This window comes from Tachypleus tridentatus, chromosome 3 (assembly GCF_004210375.1).
Source record: "Tachypleus tridentatus isolate NWPU-2018 chromosome 3, ASM421037v1, whole genome shotgun sequence".
Classification (NCBI taxonomy): domain Eukaryota; kingdom Metazoa; phylum Arthropoda; class Merostomata; order Xiphosura; family Limulidae; genus Tachypleus; species Tachypleus tridentatus.
Genome location: NC_134827.1, coordinates 49,382,948 through 49,401,448, shown reverse-complemented (window position 1 = coordinate 49,401,448; position 18,501 = coordinate 49,382,948). Strand labels below are relative to the sequence as shown.

Below are 18,501 nucleotides of genomic sequence, written 5' to 3'. Positions count from 1 at the left end.
CAACAGGCAAATAAAGAGAATACACTTACTAGTTACACTAAAACCAACAGATTAGCACTAAAATACACTTACAAGGTACACTGAACCAACAGGTAAATAAAGAAATGCCTCTACTAGCTACACTAAAACTAACAGATTAGCACTAAAATACACTTACAAGCTACACTGAACCAACAGGTAAATAAAGAAATGCCCCTACTAGCTACACTAAAATCATCAAGTTAATAAAGAAATGTCCCTACAAGCTATACTGAACATAATAGATGTAGTGATTAGCTACACTAAATTCATCAAGTGATAAAACATTTACACGTGTTTAATAAAGTTTAATAGCAATTCAGGACCACTCACTCCCTCTATCTGTTGGTGCTTTCAAGATGACTTCTGCAGAATACGACCACATAAGTTTGAATACTTTCAATATTGCAGTCAGGGCTAACCAGTCTTGAATTAGCCTCCACTTTTAGCATTGTTAATTACCAGTACTCACGTAAGTTAAATACAGTTATCGTTTCTGTTGGCAACGGCAAGTGAACGATATTTCTTCAGGCTTACGACGCTAACAACCGGCTTTCGATATCATTTGTGTGATAGGTCACAGATAATTTATTGTGTATTTGTTTAAAATTAAGCACAAAGCTACACAATAGGCTATCTGTGCCCTGTCCACCACGGGTATCGAAACCCGTTTTTTAGCGGTGTGGGTCCGCAGACATACCGCTGTGACACCGGAGAGTACCTATTGTATATCTTTATACTTTAACCACACAAAATACATTAACAATATTCTGTTTACAATTCACGTCAACTAGTTGGTGCAATTGCAAAGCGTGGACATTTTTTTTTTAGTTAATGGACTTATTGCAGTTTTAAAAAAATAATTTGTATTATTACGCACGAACCGAGAGAGTTCTTGTAGTTTTCTGAAATTCCTGGTAATATTCAAAACTTGTACGGAAACTCCGTACTGTAAGTTATAATATCTGTGTAGTTTGTCAGCGAAATGTTAATAAAAAGTCAGATATTTTGTTGACTATATAAACAGATCCATATTCAAGGCTAGACTTGAACGGATGCAGCTCCAGGTTAATGAAATTATTTTGAACAAATGGCTAAGGAATTCTCAAAATAGTTTGTGTAACACACAACATATTATTATACTAGTTTATACTGAAATTATATACAAACAGTCTCTGACTATGAAGTACAATCACAGGTGACGAACCTAAGTCGTGTCATGAATTCTTAGAATTTTAGGACCATTGGAAAGAGTTGGAACAGTAAGTAGACGTTAACATATGGAAAAGGTGACTGTAATTACGATGCTATTTTTTGGTAAATGTGGTAAATACATCATTATGTTCCTACTTACAGGTGTAATGAGATCTCGTTGGACGGAAGCTTGCAGTTCCAATTATTTTAATCCCAGGAGTAATATGTTTACAACGCTTACGTGTAAGTAATATTTACAGTATTATGTTAAACATATACTTACTCTACGCATGCGTGGATTAGAAGGTGAGAACGAAATGAGAGAAGTAGTGAGAGAAAATAGACACGAGGCTCTCTCGCTGGGCAGAACGAAAAATTATTTGGTCTAGATACTGCTCAGAATACGTGTTTTAATTATACTGACTTAGGCTTAATGGTTGCGGAACTTCCCATAGGTGTACATGTTGAATTTCATAGTGTTACTTAAAACTCTGGTTGGTTTTAATTTTTGAGTCAAGAAACAAGAGCTTCGCAGATAATATCCTTGAGTGGTTCCTTATATTGTCGAGAGAAAATATACATGGTTATCTGAAGGGAAAACAAACCAGTGAAAGTCAGTAGACAAGATGGCGTCAATGATAAAAACGATCACATAATAAAATTTAAAAAACAACAAATTTCAACCTAGTTTTATTTGTGGTTTTTTTTTCGATTTTCTTTTGATACAATATGATACATTTATACAAATATTGCCCTAGTCAATATTTTGTGTTGCTTATAATTTGGAATGAATATATTTATATATTTGTTCGGATGATAAATAATTATACGAAATTATTATACCAACTTAAAGATTGACATGTCTTAAACAAATTAATGTTGTTGAGGTTCGGTTACACTGCACAACAACGAGCTACCTGGTGGGTATGCACAAATATAGTTTTGGTTTTCCTTGATCACGTAGGAACTTTGAGAAATAGACAGTTAACTGTTTACCGGCAATAACGTATTTAATTGCGTTTATGTTTCTAATACCCATTAAGTTCAACATAATTAAAAGTGTTTTCCTCCTGATTTTCGTTTGTATTCAATGTCCGGTGCATCACGTTGCAATGTCCAACAGTAGTCAGCAAGCATTGACGGATTCCAGTTGCCCTGATATCGTTTTTCCATTGTAGCAATGTCCTGGTGAAACTGAAGATTTCGATGAAACGATACGTGATGGGCAAATTTGGATGTAATTTTCGTGATCAGGAGCCAAAAATCTATAAGGAACACCCAACAGTGTTCAAGAAGCAAAAACTTTGTTGTGCAGGGTGATCTAACGCTATAAAGACAAAGTCTGAAAGTACTGTACAAACTAGACAAGTGTACAGCTAGTAGATGACAAGTGTACTACTAGAAGCTAACAAGTATACTACTACTACTAGCTGACAAGTGTACTACTACTAGTTGACAAGTGTACTACTACTAGCTGACAAGTGTACTGCTACTAGTTGACAAGTGTACTACTACTAGCTGACAAGTGTACTGCTACGAGCTGATAAGTGTACTACTAGTAGCTGACAAGTGTACTACTACTAGTTGACAAGTGTACTACTACTAGCTGACAAGTGTACTACTACTACTAGCTGACAAGTGTACTACTACTAATTGACAAGTGTACTACTAGTAGCTGACAAGTGTACTACTAGTAGCTGACAAGTGTACTACTACTAGTTGACAAGTGTACTACTACTAGCTGACAAGTGTACTACTACTACTAGCTGACAAGTGTACTACTACTACTAGCTGACAAGTGTACTACTACTAGCTGACAAGTGTACTGCTACGAGCTGATAAGTGTACTACTAGTAGCTGACAAGTGTACCACTAGTTGACAAGTGTACTACTACTAGCTGACAAGTGTACTACTACTACTAGCTGACAAGTGTACTACTACTAATTGACAAGTGTACTACTAGTAGCTGACAAGTGTACTACTACTAGTTGACAAGTGTACTACTAGTAGCTGACAAGTGTACTATCAGTAGCTGACAAGTGTACTATTAGTAGCTGACAAGTGTACTACTACTAGCTGACAAGTGTACTACTACTAGTTGACAAGTGTACTACTACTAGCTGACAAGTGTACTACTACTAGCTGACAAGTGTACTACTACTAGCTGACAAGTGTACTACTACTAGCTGACAAGTGTACTACTACTAGTTAACAAGTGTACTACTACTAGCTGACAAGTGTACTACTAGTACTTGACAAGTGTACTACTACTAGTTGACAAGTATACTACTACTAGCTGACAAGTGTACTACTACTAGTTGACAAGTGTACTACTACTAGTTGACAAGTGTACTGCTACTAGTTGATAAGTGTACTACTACTAGTTGACAAGTGTACTACTACTGGTTGACAAGTGTATTACTACTACTAGCTGACAAGTGTACAACTACTAGTTGAAAAGTGTACTACTACTAGTTGAAAAGTGTACTACTATTAGTTGACAAGTGTACTACTACTAGTTGACAAGTGTACTACTACTAGTTGACAAGTGTACTACTACTACTAGTTGGCAAGTGTACTACTACTACTAGCTGACAAGTGTACAACTACTAGTTGAAAAGTGTACTACTACTAGTTGAAAAGTGTACTACTATTAGTTGACAAGTGTACTACTACTAGTTGACAAGTGTACTACTACTACTAGTTGGCAAGCGTACTACTACTTGCTGACAGTTGATGAATGTGGTGTAAATAGAGGATAAATTTAGTGTTAACAATAGACGACAGTACTTATGACATTGAGTGAGTGTACTATTGTTTTAGGATGGGTGTATTGTTGACAGTCGATGAATGTACTGTTGACAGTGGATGAGTGTACTGTTGTTATAGGCTGGGTGTGTTGTTGAAAGTGGATGGGTTTACTGTTGACAGCGGATGGGTTTACTGTTGACAGCGGATGAGTGTATTGTTGACAGTGGATGAGTGTACTGTTGACAGTGGATGAGTGTATTGTTGACAGTGGATGAGTTTATTGTTGACAGTGGATGAGTGTACTGTTGACAGTAGATGAGTGTAGTATAAAGAGTGGCTGAGTGTACTGTTGACAGTAGAGGTGTTTCAGTACTGATAACACTTCAACATTTGAACAGTGAAATGTCTTAACTCTTGTAGCGTCGGTTCCCGTAACAGAAGAGTGCCCTCTGGTGGGTAGATATATGATTCAGTCTTCTCAACCGCAGATGGCCAAATTTGTCTCCGATGGTTTGAAAAACACATTTTGTTCTGAACATCTAGAGTCTGGCTGTAAAGAAAGTGATCGTATTGATTTTCTCAGCGAGTGTTCGACTCAAAGAAGCGCTAAAAGTAAGTTCACGATTTTCATCAAGTCTTGTGACAATAATTCACATTCCCTTTATGTTTCCGTAATCACATACAAAAACATTTTGTGTGTTGTATTAGTGAAGAAAATCACATCTAATAACTCTATTTCTAAAATGTTAAACAAACGTGTAAGATCCATTCGACTTGTTTGTTTCTCTCCTGACAGTTTAGGGTAATATATTTCTAAGTGTATAAGATTATAACATAATAATAACTTGCAATTCATTATTATTTCTAAGTGAATGATAACATGGAAAAGTTAGTAAAAAACGTCATCTAGTGAAATAACTTAATGAACTTTTATGATTATTTTGAAAGTTCAAGAATTCTTTGAAAATGTACGATATCAGTGTTTTAATGTAGGATTACTGTGTTCTAACACAATGAAAGAATAGTCAGTTTTAATGTAGGATTACTGTGTTCTAACACAATGAAAGATCAGTCAGTTTTAATGTAGGATTACTGTGTTCTAACACAATGAAAGATTAGTCAGTTTTAATGTAGGATTACTGTGTTCTAACACAATGAAAGATCAGTCAGTTTTAATGTAGGATTACTGCGTTCTAACACAATGAAAGATTAGTCAGTTTTAATGTAGGATTACTGTGTTTTAACACAATGAAAGATTAGTCAGTTTTAATGTAGGATTACTGTGTTTTAACACAATGAAAGATTAGTCAGTTTTAATGTAGGATTACTGCGTTTTAACACAATGAAAGATTAGTCAGTTTTAATGTAGGATTACTGCGTTCTAACACAATGAAAGATTAGTCAGTTTTAATGTAGGATTACTGTATTCTAACACAATGAAAAAATATTCAGTTTTAATGTAGGATTACTGTGTTCTAACACAATGAAAGAATAGTGAGTTTTAATGTAGGATTACTGTGTCCTAACACAATGAAAGATCAGTCAGTTTCATAAGTTAGTACGTTTGATTCTTCCGCTGTCTAAAAAGATACAACAATAAAATTCAGGGTTCAATTCTTATGATGTACCCAGTAGATAGCTCAATGTGGCTTTGCTCTAAAACAAACAACTAAATGATATATTTTATTATATACTTTAATTATTATGCAGTAAATGATATTTAAAGAAATGGGCACCCATCCACTGCAATAAAAAATGTTTTTGTTAAGTACTCAGTTTCGAAATAGATTGCCTGTGTTCACAAGGGTATCAAAACCCAATTTTTAGCTTTTTAAAAGATCAGACGTTCCGCAAAACCAAAAAAAATGTAAAGAAACGTAATTATTTAAATTGTATTGAAAAATAAATGTTTCATTTTATTTAGTTTTAAAACGCTAAAAAATAATATTGTTTTATTTATTTTCAAATTATTTTTTCTGTTTTTTCTCGTCACTTGAGGTTTTAAACTTAGAATTAGAAATTTCTGACTTTCTCTGTAGGATGCACGTGGCCTCTTAGTTAGTGTTCCGAGTTGCGAATTGGAAGGTCCAAGATTCGAACTCTTATGTGCCTTTTAACACGGATTACACTTTTAAATTTGATTGCGTTACAATAGTTAAAATTTGTCTCTTTGTTGGGCTGAGATTAGCCTTGTAGGTGGTGAGCACATTTACCTTATTATTATCGCATTGTTCGACATCTTAGAATAAGGCGTGTCATTATCTAAACTTGAGGTTCAAAACAAACAAACAAACGAAACTGGCTTGGACGTTTTGTCTGTCAGTAACTTCGCTTCGAATTGTGTGTACTTTACATTTAGGCAAGCCTTGTGTAGCAAAGAGACAGACCTACGTTTTCATAGCGGGCTCAACAGAGAAACTCAGAATGTTACTATAAAATCTTTGTAGCACTTTTTCACAAGTTTTACTGTCTTTAAGAACTCAATACATATATTTTCTAAATAAATAAACATACAAACATGAATTATACACTATATTTAAAAGTAATTTAAAAAAATGAATATATTAATTTTACTTCGAATAATGTTTTGTTTGTTTGTTTCTGAATTTCACGCAAAGCTACACGAAGGCTCTCTGCCCTATCCATCCCTCATTTGGCAGTGTGAGACTAAAAGAAGACAGCTAGTCACCACCACCCCACCGCCAACTCTTGGGCTAATCTTTTACCAACGAATAGTGGGATTGACCGTACCATTATAACACCCCCACGGCTGAAAGGGCGAGCATGTTTGATGTAACGGGGATTCGAACCCGCTACTCTCGGATTACGAGTGGCATGCCTTAACCACCTGGCCATGCTTGGCCTATTTTGAATAAATCGAAGATTTTTTCTCACACAATCAAACAACATTTTCCCCCGCTGGTACACCAGTACGTCTACGGATGTACAACGCTAAAATCTGGGGTTCGATTTCCCTCAGCGAACACAGCAGATACTCCGATGTGACTTTGCTATAAGAAAACACACACACCTACAACAGTGTTTTTTTATTTAATATCCAAAATATGTTGTAGCATTGTCTAAAATCAACATGAAGATAGTTCTTCTTTAATTACAATAATCAAAACTTATCATCAAGAAATATAAGTAATTAATTAAAAAAAGAAATCGATTTATATTGTCTCACTATTAATAATTTACATTCACTGTAGGCTCGCACGTTTTCGTGGTTGAGACATTCTATTCGCATTTTGCTGGGCGCAAGTTTGAACCTCATAAATGAAAATTTTCACGCTTTCAGCCATGAAGTTATTACAATATGCTTTTCAATTTCACTCATCGCTAATAATAAAAGCGTGAAAGGTGACGCTGGGTAATGTTGACTAATTATCCAATGCTTTATTCTATCGTTTCAAAATTAAGGCCGGTTAACGTAAGTAACTTTGCCCAAAATTTAACAAACAGAGCAAAAAGTATGTAATTTCTTTAAAGTACAATTTTACAGTAAATATTTTAAAGGGAGTAATTTCCTATGTAAAAATAAACATGGTTACATTTTTATATGTTATTAAATACTTATGAATACTGAGTTACTTATATATCTAAAAAAAAAATAAAATGTGTTTTATTTTCAAAATATATTACACATCTGATTGGTGTGTGATATCATATATAAAACCAAACATTGTATTATCTCGATGATGAATAACCACTGTCGACTTCTTTTCACTCATTATTTTTCTGAATAGGGCATAGCTTATTAGTGGACTTTCCACCTAGTTTACACAGTCAAATATTGTAACTACGATAAAAATTAAAGTTGTAGAAGTAAGGTGCTAAGACGCATTTGTTTTTTCTACCTCTTAGGTTTCCAGTGCCATGGTAGCTGGAGAGAAAATAAAACTTATTATTTCATTGCAAGTGCACTCAGGACCATGAGACGATACTGTATTGTAAGTTTCTTCTCATCCAAACATTTCTCCATCTAGAAGTCAGTCTGTGGTTTTTTGAATACAGAGTAGGAGTTTTCCATAAACTCCGGTTTTTTTATGGTTGTATTTTTACCAATCTGCTTTAAATGACCGACCTGTTTCGATATCTTGAGACGTGCTTTTGTCCAGTAATAAGATGTAGTTATGTTATGTCACTTTATTTCTCATTATTCCTCACGTTTCCTTATTTAGTTTGTCCTAACAATATACATTATGTAACAACTAATCCCAGGTAAGCCAATAAGCATCCGACTTCGTTACTACCTATTATTTCCTCAACAAGCATCCGACTTTGTTACTACCTATTATTTCCTCAAAACCTTTCCAAATTTAACAGACAATGCCAGGACTCGCCTTGATCTGTAGCACTAGGCTTTTTGTACAGTCTCAAAATCTTATTTATTTAGATGTTTTAATTAAAACTGTTATATCAATCTTTATATCTTTATCAACGTATATTCATAATTTAAGAAAGCAACCTTCCTTGTACCTTGACAGTACGGTTATCAAATGGTATAAGTTCATGTCTGTGTTCACAAGACCACGAGCAAAAGAACGTTTGTTCATCTGTCTGTGTTCACAAGACCACGAACAAAAGAACGTTCGTTCATCTGTCTGTGTTCACAAGACCACGAACAAAAGAACGTTCGTTCATCTGTCTGTGTTCACAAGACCACGATCAAAAGAACGTTCGTTAATCTGTCTGTGTTCACAAGTCTACGATCAAAAGAACGTTCGTTCATCTGTCTGTGCTCACAAGATCACGATCAAAAGAACGTTCGTTCATCTGTCTGTGTTCACAAGATCACGATCAAAATAACGTTCGCTCATCCGTCTGTGTTCACAAGACCAAGAACAAAAGATCGTTTGTTCATCTGTCTGTGTTCACAAGATCACGAACAAAAGAATGTTTGTTCATGTGTCACTGTTCACAAGACCACGAACAAAAGAACGTTCGTTAATCTGTCTGTGTTCACAAGACCACGATCAAAAGAACGTTCGTTCATCTGTCTGTGTTCACAAGACCACGAACAAAAGAACGTTCGTTCATCTGTCTGTGCTCACAAGATCACGATCAAAAGAACGTTCGTTAATCTGTCTGTGTTCACAAGGTCACGATCAAAAGAACGTTCGTTAATCTGTCTGTGTTCACAAGACCACGAACAAAAGAACGTTCGTTCATCTGTCTGTGTTGACAAGATCACGATCAAAAGAACGTTCGCTCATCCGTCTGTGTTCACAAGACCACGAACAAAAAAACGTTTGTTCATCTGTCTGTGTTCACAAGATCACGAACAAAAGAACGTTCGTTCATCTGTCTGTGTTCACAAGACCACGAACAAAAGAACGTTCGTTCATCTGTCTGTGTTCACAAGACCACGAACAAAAGAACGTTCGTTCATCTGTCTGTGTTCACAAGACCACGATCAAAAGAACGTTCGTTAATCTGTCTGTGTTCACAAGTCTACGATCAAAAGAACGTTCGTTCATCTGTCTGTGCTCACAAGATCACGATCAAAAGAACGTTCGTTCATCTGTCTGTGTTCACAAGATCACGATCAAAAGAACGTTCGCTCATCCGTCTGTGTTCACAAGACCACGAACAAAAGAACGTTTGTTCATCTGTCTGTGTTCACAAGATCACGAACAAAAGAACGTTTGTTCATGTGTCACTGTTCACAAGACCACGAACAAAAGAACGTTCGTTAATCTGTCTGTGTTCACAAGACCACGATCAAAAGAACGTTCGTTAATCTGTCTGTGTTCACAAGGTCACGATCAAAAGAACGTTCGTTAATCTGTCTGTGTTCACAAGACCACGAACAAAAGAACGTTCGTTCATCTGTCTGTGTTGACAAGATCACGATCAAAAGAACGTTCGCTCATCCGTCTGTGTTCACAAGACCACGAACAAAAAAACGTTTGTTCATCTGTCTGTGTTCACAAGATCATGATCAAAAGAACGTTCGCTCATCCGTCTGTGTTCACAAGACCACGAACAAAAGAACGTTTGTTCATCTGTCTGTGTTTACAAGATCACGATCAAAAGAACGTTCGTTCATCTGTCTGTGTTCACAAGACAACGAACAAAAGAACGTTCGTTAATCTGTCTGTGTTCACAAGACCACGATCAAAAGAACGTTCGTTCATCTGTCTGTGTTCACAAGACAACGAACAAAAGAACGTTCGTTCATCTGTCTCTGTTCACAAGACCACGATCAAAAGAACGTTCGTTCATCTGTCTGTGTTCACAAGACCACGAACAAAAGAACGTTCGTTCATCTGTCTGTGCTCACAAGATCACGATCAAAAGAACGTTCGTTAATCTGTCTGTGTTCACAAGGTCACGATCAAAAGAACGTTCGTTCATCTGTCTGTGCTCACAAGACCACGAACAAAAGAACGTTCGTTAATCTGTCTGTGTTCACAAGACCACGATCAAAAGAACGTTCGTTAATCTGTCTGTGTTCACAAGATCACGATCAAAAGAACGTTCGTTAATCTGTCTGTGTTCACAAGACCACGAACAAAAGAACGTTCGTTCATCTGTCTGTGTTGACAAGATCACGATCAAAAGAACGTTCGCTCATCCGTCTGTGTTCACAAGACCACGAACAAAAAAACGTTTGTTCATCTGTCTGTGTTCACAAGATCACGATCAAAAGAACGTTCGTTCATCTGTCTGTGTTCACAAGACCACGAACAAAAGAACGTTTGTTCATCTGTCTGTGTTCACAAGATCACGATCAAAAGAACGTTCGTTCATCTGTCTGTGTTCACAAGACAACGAACAAAAGAACGTTCGTTAATCTGTCTGTGTTCACAAGACCACGATCAAAAGAACGTTCGTTCATCTGTCTGTGTTCACAAGACAACGAACAAAAGAACGTTCGTTCATCTGTCTCTGTTCACAAGACCACGATCAAAAGAACGTTCGTTCATCTGTCTGTGTTCACAAGACCACGAACAAAAGAACGTTCGTTCATCTGTCTGTGTTCACAAGATCACGATCAAAAGAACGTTCGTTAATCTGTCTGTGTTCACAAGATCACGATCAAAAGAACGTTCGTTAATCTGTCTGTGTTCACAAGACCACGAACAAAAGAACGTTCGTTAATCTGTCTGTGTTCACAAGACCACGAACAAAAGAACGTTCGTTCATCTGTCTGTGTTCACAAGATCACGATCAAAAGAACGTTCGTTCATCCGTCTGTGTTCACAAGACCACGAACAAAAAAACGTTTGTTCATCTGTCTGTGTTCACAAGATCATGATCAAAAGAACGTTCGCTCATCCGTCTGTGTTCACAAGACCACGAACAAAAGAACGTTTGTTCATCTGTCTGTGTTTACAAGATCACGATCAAAAGAACGTTCGTTCATCTGTCTCTGTTCACAAGACCACGATCAAAAGAACATTCGTTAATCTGTCTGTGTTCACAAGATTACGAACAAAAGAACGTTCGTTCATCTGTCTGTGTTCACAAGACCACGAACAAAAGAACGTTCGTTAATCTGTCTGTGTTCACAAGACCACGATCAAAAGAACGTTCGTTCATCTGTCTGTGTTCACAAGACAACGAACAAAAGAACGTTCGTTCATCTGTCTCTGTTCACAAGACCACGATCAAAAGAACGTTCGTTAATCTGTCTGTGTTCACAAGACCACGATCAAAAGAACGTTCGTTAATCTGTCTGTGTTCACAAGACCACGAACAAAAGAACGTTCGTTCATCTGTCTGTGTTCACAAGACCACGATCAAAAGAACGTTCGTTAATCTGTCTGTGTTCACAAGACCACGATCAAAAGAACGTTCGTTAATCTGTCTGTGTTCACAAGGTAACGATCAAAAGAACGTTCGTTCATCTGTCTCTGTACACAAGACCACGATCAAAAGAACGTTCATTAATCTGTCTGTGTTCACAAGACCACGATCAAAAGAACGTTCGTTCATCTGTATGTGTTCACAAGACCACGATCAAAAGAACTTTCGTTCATCTGTCTATGTTCACAAGACCACGAACAAAAGAACGTTCGTTAATCTGTCTGTGTTGACAAGACCACGAACAAAAGAACGTTCGTTCATCTGTCTGTGTTCACAAGATCACGATCAAAAAAACGTTCGTTCATCTGTCTCTGTTCACAAGACCACGATCAAAAAACATTCGTTAATGTGTCTGTGTTCACAAGATCACGATCAAAAGAACGTTCGTTAATCTGTCTGTGTTCACAAGACAACAAACAAAAGAACGTTCGTTCATCTGTCTGTGTTCACAAGACCACGATCAAAAGAACGTTCGTTAATCTGTCTGTGTTCACAAGACAACGAACAAAAGAACGTTCGTTCATCTGTCTCTGTTCACAAGACCACGTTTAAAAGAACGTTTGTTAATCTGTCTGTGTTCACAAGACCACGATCAAAAGAACGTTCATTCATCTGTCTCTGTTCACAAGATTACGATCAAAAGCACGTTCGTTCATCTGTCTGTGTTCACAAGATCACGAACAAAAGAATGTTTGTTCATGTGTCTCTGTTCACAAGACCACGAACAAAAGAACGTTCGTTAATCTGTCTGTGTTCACAAGGTCACGATCAAAAGAACGTTCGTTAATCTGTCTCTGTTCACAAGACCACGAACAAAAGAACGTTCGTTCATCTGTCTGTGTTCACAAGGTCACGATCAAAAGAACGTTCGTTAATCTGTCTTTGTTCACAAGATTACGAACAAAAGAACGTTCGTTCATCTGTCTCTGTTCACAAGACCACGATCAAAAGAACGTTCGTTAATCTGTCTCTGTTCACAAGACCACGAACAAAAGAACGTTCGTTAATCTGTCTGTGTTCACAAGATCACGATCAAAAGAACGTTCGTTCATCTGTCTGTGTTCACAAGACCACGATCAAAAGAACGTCCGTTCATCTGTCTGTGTTGACAAGATCACGATCAAAAGAACGTTCGCTCATCCATCTGTGTTCACAAGACCACGAACAAAAAAACGTTTGTTCATCTGTCTGTGTTCACATGATCATGATAAAAAGAACGTTCGCTCATCCGTCTGTGTTCACAAGACCACGAACAAAAGAATGTTTGTTCATGTGTCTCTGTTCACAAGACCACGAACAAAAGAACGTTCGTTAATCTGTCTGTGTTCACAAGGTCACGATCAAAAGAACGTTCGTTAATCTGTCTCTGTTCACAAGACCACGAACAAAAGAACGTTCGTTAATCTGTCTCTGTTCACAAGATTACGATCAAAAGAACGTTCGTTCATCTGTCTGTGTTCACAAGATCACGAACAAAAGAATGTTTGTTCATGTGTCTCTGTTCACAAGACCACGAACAAAAGAACGTTCGTTAATCTGTCTGTGTTCACAAGGTCACGATCAAAAGAACGTTCGTTAATCTGTCTGTGTTCACAAGATTACGAACAAAAGAACGTTCGTTCATCTGTCTCTGTTCACAAGACCACGATCAAAAGAACGTTCGTTCATCTGTCTCTGTTCACAAGACCACGATCAATAGAACATTCGTTAATCTGTCTGTGTTCACAAGACCACGATCAAAAGAACGTTCGTTAATCTGTCTGTGTTCACAAGACCACGAACAAAAGAACGTTCGTTCATCTGTCTGTGTTCACAAGACCACGATCAAAAGAACGTTCGTTAATCTGTCTGTGTTCACAAGACCACGATCAAAAGAACGTTCGTTAATCTGTCTGTGTTCACAAGGTAACGATCAAAAGAACGTTCGTTCATCTGTCTCTGTTCACAAGACCACGATCAAAAGAACGTTCGTTAATCTGTCTGTGTTCACAAGACCACGATCAAAAGAACGTTCGTTCATCTGTCTGTGTTCACAAGACCACGATCAAAAGAACGTTCGTTCATCTGTCTGTGTTCACAAGACCACGAACAAAAGAACGTTCGTTAATCTGTCTGTGTTGACAAGACCACGAACAAAAGAACGTTCGTTCATCTGTCTGTGTTCACAAGATCACGATCAAAAAAACGTTCGTTCATCTGTCTCTGTTCACAAGACCACGATCAAAAAAACGTTCGTTAATCTGTCTGTGTTCACAAGATCACGATCAAAAGAACGTTCGTTAATCTGTCTGTGTTCACAAGACAACGAACAAAAGAACGTTCGTTCATCTGTCTGTGTTCACAAGACCACGATCAAAAGAACGTTCGTTAATCTGTCTGTGTTCACAAGACAACGAACAAAAGAACGTTCGTTCATCTGTCTCTGTTCACAAGACCACGTTTAAAAGAACGTTTGTTAATCTGTCTGTGTTCACAAGACCACGATCAAAAGAACGTTCATTCATCTGTCTCTGTTCACAAGATTACGATCAAAAGCACGTTCGTTCATCTGTCTGTGTTCACAAGATCACGAACAAAAGAACGTTCGTTCATCTGTCTCTGTTCACAAGACCACGAACAAAAGAACGTTCGTTAATCTGTCTGTGTTCACAAGGTCACGATCAAAAGAACGTTCGTTAATCTGTCTCTGTTCACAAGACCACGAACAAAAGAACGTTCGTTCATCTGTCTGTGTTCACAAGGTCACGATCAAAAGAACGTTCGTTAATCTGTCTTTGTTCACAAGATTACGAACAAAAGAACGTTCGTTCATCTGTCTCTGTTCACAAGACCACGATCAAAAGAACGTTCGTTAATCTGTCTCTGTTCACAAGACCACGAACAAAAGAACGTTCGTTAATCTGTCTGTGTTCACAAGATCACGATCAAAAGAACGTTCGTTCATCTGTCTGTGTTCACAAGACCACGATCAAAAGAACGTTCGTTCATCTGTCTGTGTTGACAAGATCACGATCAAAAGAACGTTCGCTCATCTGTCTGTGTTCACAAGACCACGAACAAAAAAACGTTTGTTCATCTGTCTGTCTTCACATGATCATGATAAAAAGAACGTTCGCTCATCCGTCTGTGTTCACAAGACCACGAACAAAAGAATGTTTGTTCATCTGTCTCTGTTCACAAGACCACGAACAAAAGAACGTTCGTTAATCTGTCTGTGTTCACAAGGTCACGATCAAAAGAACGTTCGTTAATCTGTCTCTGTTCACAAGACCACGAACAAAAGAACGTTCGTTAATCTGTCTCTGTTCACAAGATTACGATCAAAAGAACGTTCGTTCATCTGTCTGTGTTCACAAGATCACGAACAAAAGAATGTTTGTTCATGTGTCTCTGTTCACAAGACCACGAACAAAAGAACGTTCGTTAATCTGTCTGTGTTCACAAGGTCACGATCAAAAGAACGTTCGTTAATCTGTCTGTGTTCACAAGATTACGAACAAAAGAACGTTCGTTCATCTGTCTCTGTTCACAAGACCACGAACAAAAGAACGTTCGTTAATCTGTCTCTGTTCACAAGACCACGAACAAAAGAACGTTCGTTAATCTGTCTGTGTTCACAAGATCACGATCAAAAGAACGTTCGTTCATCTGTCTGTGTTCACAAGACCACGATCAAAAGAACGTCCGTTCATCTGTCTGTGTTCACAAGACCACGATCAAAAGAACGTTCGTTAATCTGTCTGTGTTCACAAGACAACGAACAAAAGAACGTTCGTTCATCTGTCTGTGTTCACAAGATCACGATCAAAAGAACGTTCGTTCATCTGTCTGTGTTCACAAGATCACGAACAAAAGAACGTTCGTTCATCTGTCTGTGTTGACAAGATCACGATCAAAAGAACGTTCGCTCATCCGTCTGTGTTCACAAGACCACGAACAAAAAAACGTTTGTTCATCTGTCTGTGTTCACAAGATCATGATCAAAAGAACGTTCGCTCATCCGTCTGTGTTCACAAGACCACGAACAAAAGAACGTTTGTTCATCTGTCTGTGTTTACAAGATCACGATCAAAAGAACGTTCGTTAATCTGTCTGTGTTCACAAGATCACGATCAAAAGAACGTTCGTTAATCTGTCTGTGTTCACAAGACAACGAACAAAAGAACGTTCGTTAATCTGTCTGTGTTCACAAGACCACGATCAAAAGAACGTTCGTTCATCTGTCTGTGTTCACAAGACAACGAACAAAAGAACGTTCGTTCATCTGTCTCTGTTCACAAGACCACGATCAAAAGAACGTTCGTTCATCTGTCTGTGTTCACAAGACCACGAACAAAAGAACGTTCGTTCATCTGTCTGTGCTCACAAGATCACGATCAAAAGAACGTTCGTTAATCTGTCTGTGTTCACAAGGTCACGATCAAAAGAACGTTCGTTAATCTGTCTGTGTTCACAAGACCACGAACAAAAGAACGTTCGTTAATCTGTCTGTGTTCACAAGACCACGAACAAAAGAACGTTCGTTCATCTGTGTGTGTTGACAAGATCGCGATCAAAAGAACGTTCGCTCATCCGTCTGTGTTCACAAGACCACGAACAAAAAAACGTTTGTTCATCTGTCTGTGTTCACAAGATCATGATCAAAAGAACGTTCGCTCATCCGTCTGTGTTCACAAGACCACGAACAAAAGAACGTTTGTTCATCTGTCTGTGTTTACAAGATCACGATCAAAAGAACGTTCGTTCATCTGTCTCTGTTCACAAGACCACGATCAAAAGAACATTCGTTAATCTGTCTGTGTTCACAAGATCACGATCAAAAGAACGTTCGTTAATCTGTCTGTGTTCACAAGACCACGAACAAAAGAACGTTCGTTCATCTGTCTGTGTTCACAAGGTCACGATCAAAAGAACGTTCGTTAATCTGTCTGTGTTCACAAGATTACGAACAAAAGAACGTTCGTTCATCTGTCTCTGTTCACAAGACCACGATCAAAAGAACGTTCGTTAATCTGTCTGTGTTCACAAGACCACGAACAAAAGAACGTTCGTTAATCTGTCTGTGTTCACAAGATCACGATCAAAAGAACGTTCGTTCATCTGTCTGTGTTCACAAGACCACGATCAAAAGAACGTCCGTTCATCTGTCTGTGTTGACAAGATCACGATCAAAAGAACGTTCGTTCATCTGTCTGTGTTCACAAGACCACGAACAAAAAACGTTTGTTCATCTGTCTGTGTTCACATGATCATGATAAAAAGAACGTTCGCTCATCCGTCTGTGTTCACAAGACCACGAACAAAAGAATGTTTGTTCATGTGTCTCTGTTCACAAGACCACGAACAAAAGAACGTTCGTTAATCTGTCTGTGTTCACAAGGTCACGATCAAAAGAACGTTCGTTAATCTGTCTCTGTTCACAAGACCACGAACAAAAGAACGTTCGTTAATCTGTCTCTGTTCACAAGATTACGATCAAAAGAACGTTCGTTCATCTGTCTGTGTTCACAAGATCACGAACAAAAGAATGTTTGTTCATGTGTCTCTGTTCACAAGACCACGAACAAAAGAACGTTCGTTAATCTGTCTGTGTTCACAAGGTCACGATCAAAAGAACGTTCGTTAATCTGTCTGTGTTCACAAGATTACGAACAAAAGAACGTTCGTTCATCTGTCTCTGTTCACAAGACCACGATCAAAAGAACGTTCGTTAATCTGTCTCTGTTCACAAGACCACGAACAAAAGAACGTTCGTTAATCTGTCTGTGTTCACAAGATCACGATCAAAAGAACGTTCGTTCATCTGTCTGTGTTCACAAGACCACGATCAAAAGAACGTTCGTTCATCTGTCTGTGTTCACAAGACCACGATCAAAAGAACGTTCGTTAATCTGTCTGTGTTCACAAGACAACGAACAAAAGAACGTTCGTTCATCTGTCTGTGTTCACAAGATCACGATCAAAAGAACGTTCGTTCATCTGTCTGTGTTCACAAGATCACGAACAAAAGAACGTTCGTTCATCTGTCTGTGTTGACAAGATCACGATCAAAAGAACGTTCGCTCATCCGTCTGTGTTCACAAGACCACGAACAAAAAAAACGTTTGTTCATCTGTCTGTGTTCACAAGATCATGATCAAAAGAACGTTCGCTCATCCGTCTGTGTTCACAAGACCACGAACAAAAGAACGTTTGTTCATCTGTCTGTGTTTACAAGATCACGATCAAAAGAACGTTCGTTAATCTGTCTGTGTTCACAAGATCACGATCAAAAGAACGTTCGTTAATCTGTCTGTGTTCACAAGACAACGAACAAAAGAACGTTCGTTAATCTGTCTGTGTTCACAAGACCACGATCAAAAGAACGTTCGTTCATCTGTCTGTGTTCACAAGACAACGAACAAAAGAACGTTCGTTCATCTGTCTCTGTTCACAAGACCACGATCAAAAGAACGTTCGTTCATCTGTCTGTGTTCACAAGACCACGAACAAAAGAACGTTCGTTCATCTGTCTGTGCTCACAAGATCACGATCAAAAGAACGTTCGTTAATCTGTCTGTGTTCACAAGGTCACGATCAAAAGAACGTTCGTTAATCTGTCTGTGTTCACAAGACCACGAACAAAAGAACGTTCGTTAATCTGTCTGTGTTCACAAGACCACGAACAAAAGAACGTTCGTTCATCTGTCTGTGTTGACAAGATCGCGATCAAAAGAACG

General features: G+C 38.0%; 1 protein-coding gene across 4 annotated transcripts in view; it reads left to right on the top strand.

Moving 5' to 3' along the window:
* Positions 1-18,501, top strand: part of LOC143246814 (uncharacterized) — a 68,571-nt gene that overhangs the window by 15,216 nt on the left and 34,854 nt on the right. For 3 of the 4 annotated variants that reach the window (XM_076493987.1, XM_076493983.1, XM_076493986.1), the window contains exons 6-8: positions 1,375-1,455; positions 4,385-4,576; positions 7,832-7,917. In XM_076493987.1, coding sequence (XP_076350102.1) covers positions 1,375-1,455; positions 4,385-4,576; positions 7,832-7,917 — 359 coding nt within the window. The remainder of the gene's footprint in view (positions 1-1,374; positions 1,456-4,384; positions 4,577-7,831; positions 7,918-18,501) is intronic. The other variant, XM_076493984.1, reaches the window with a different exon arrangement.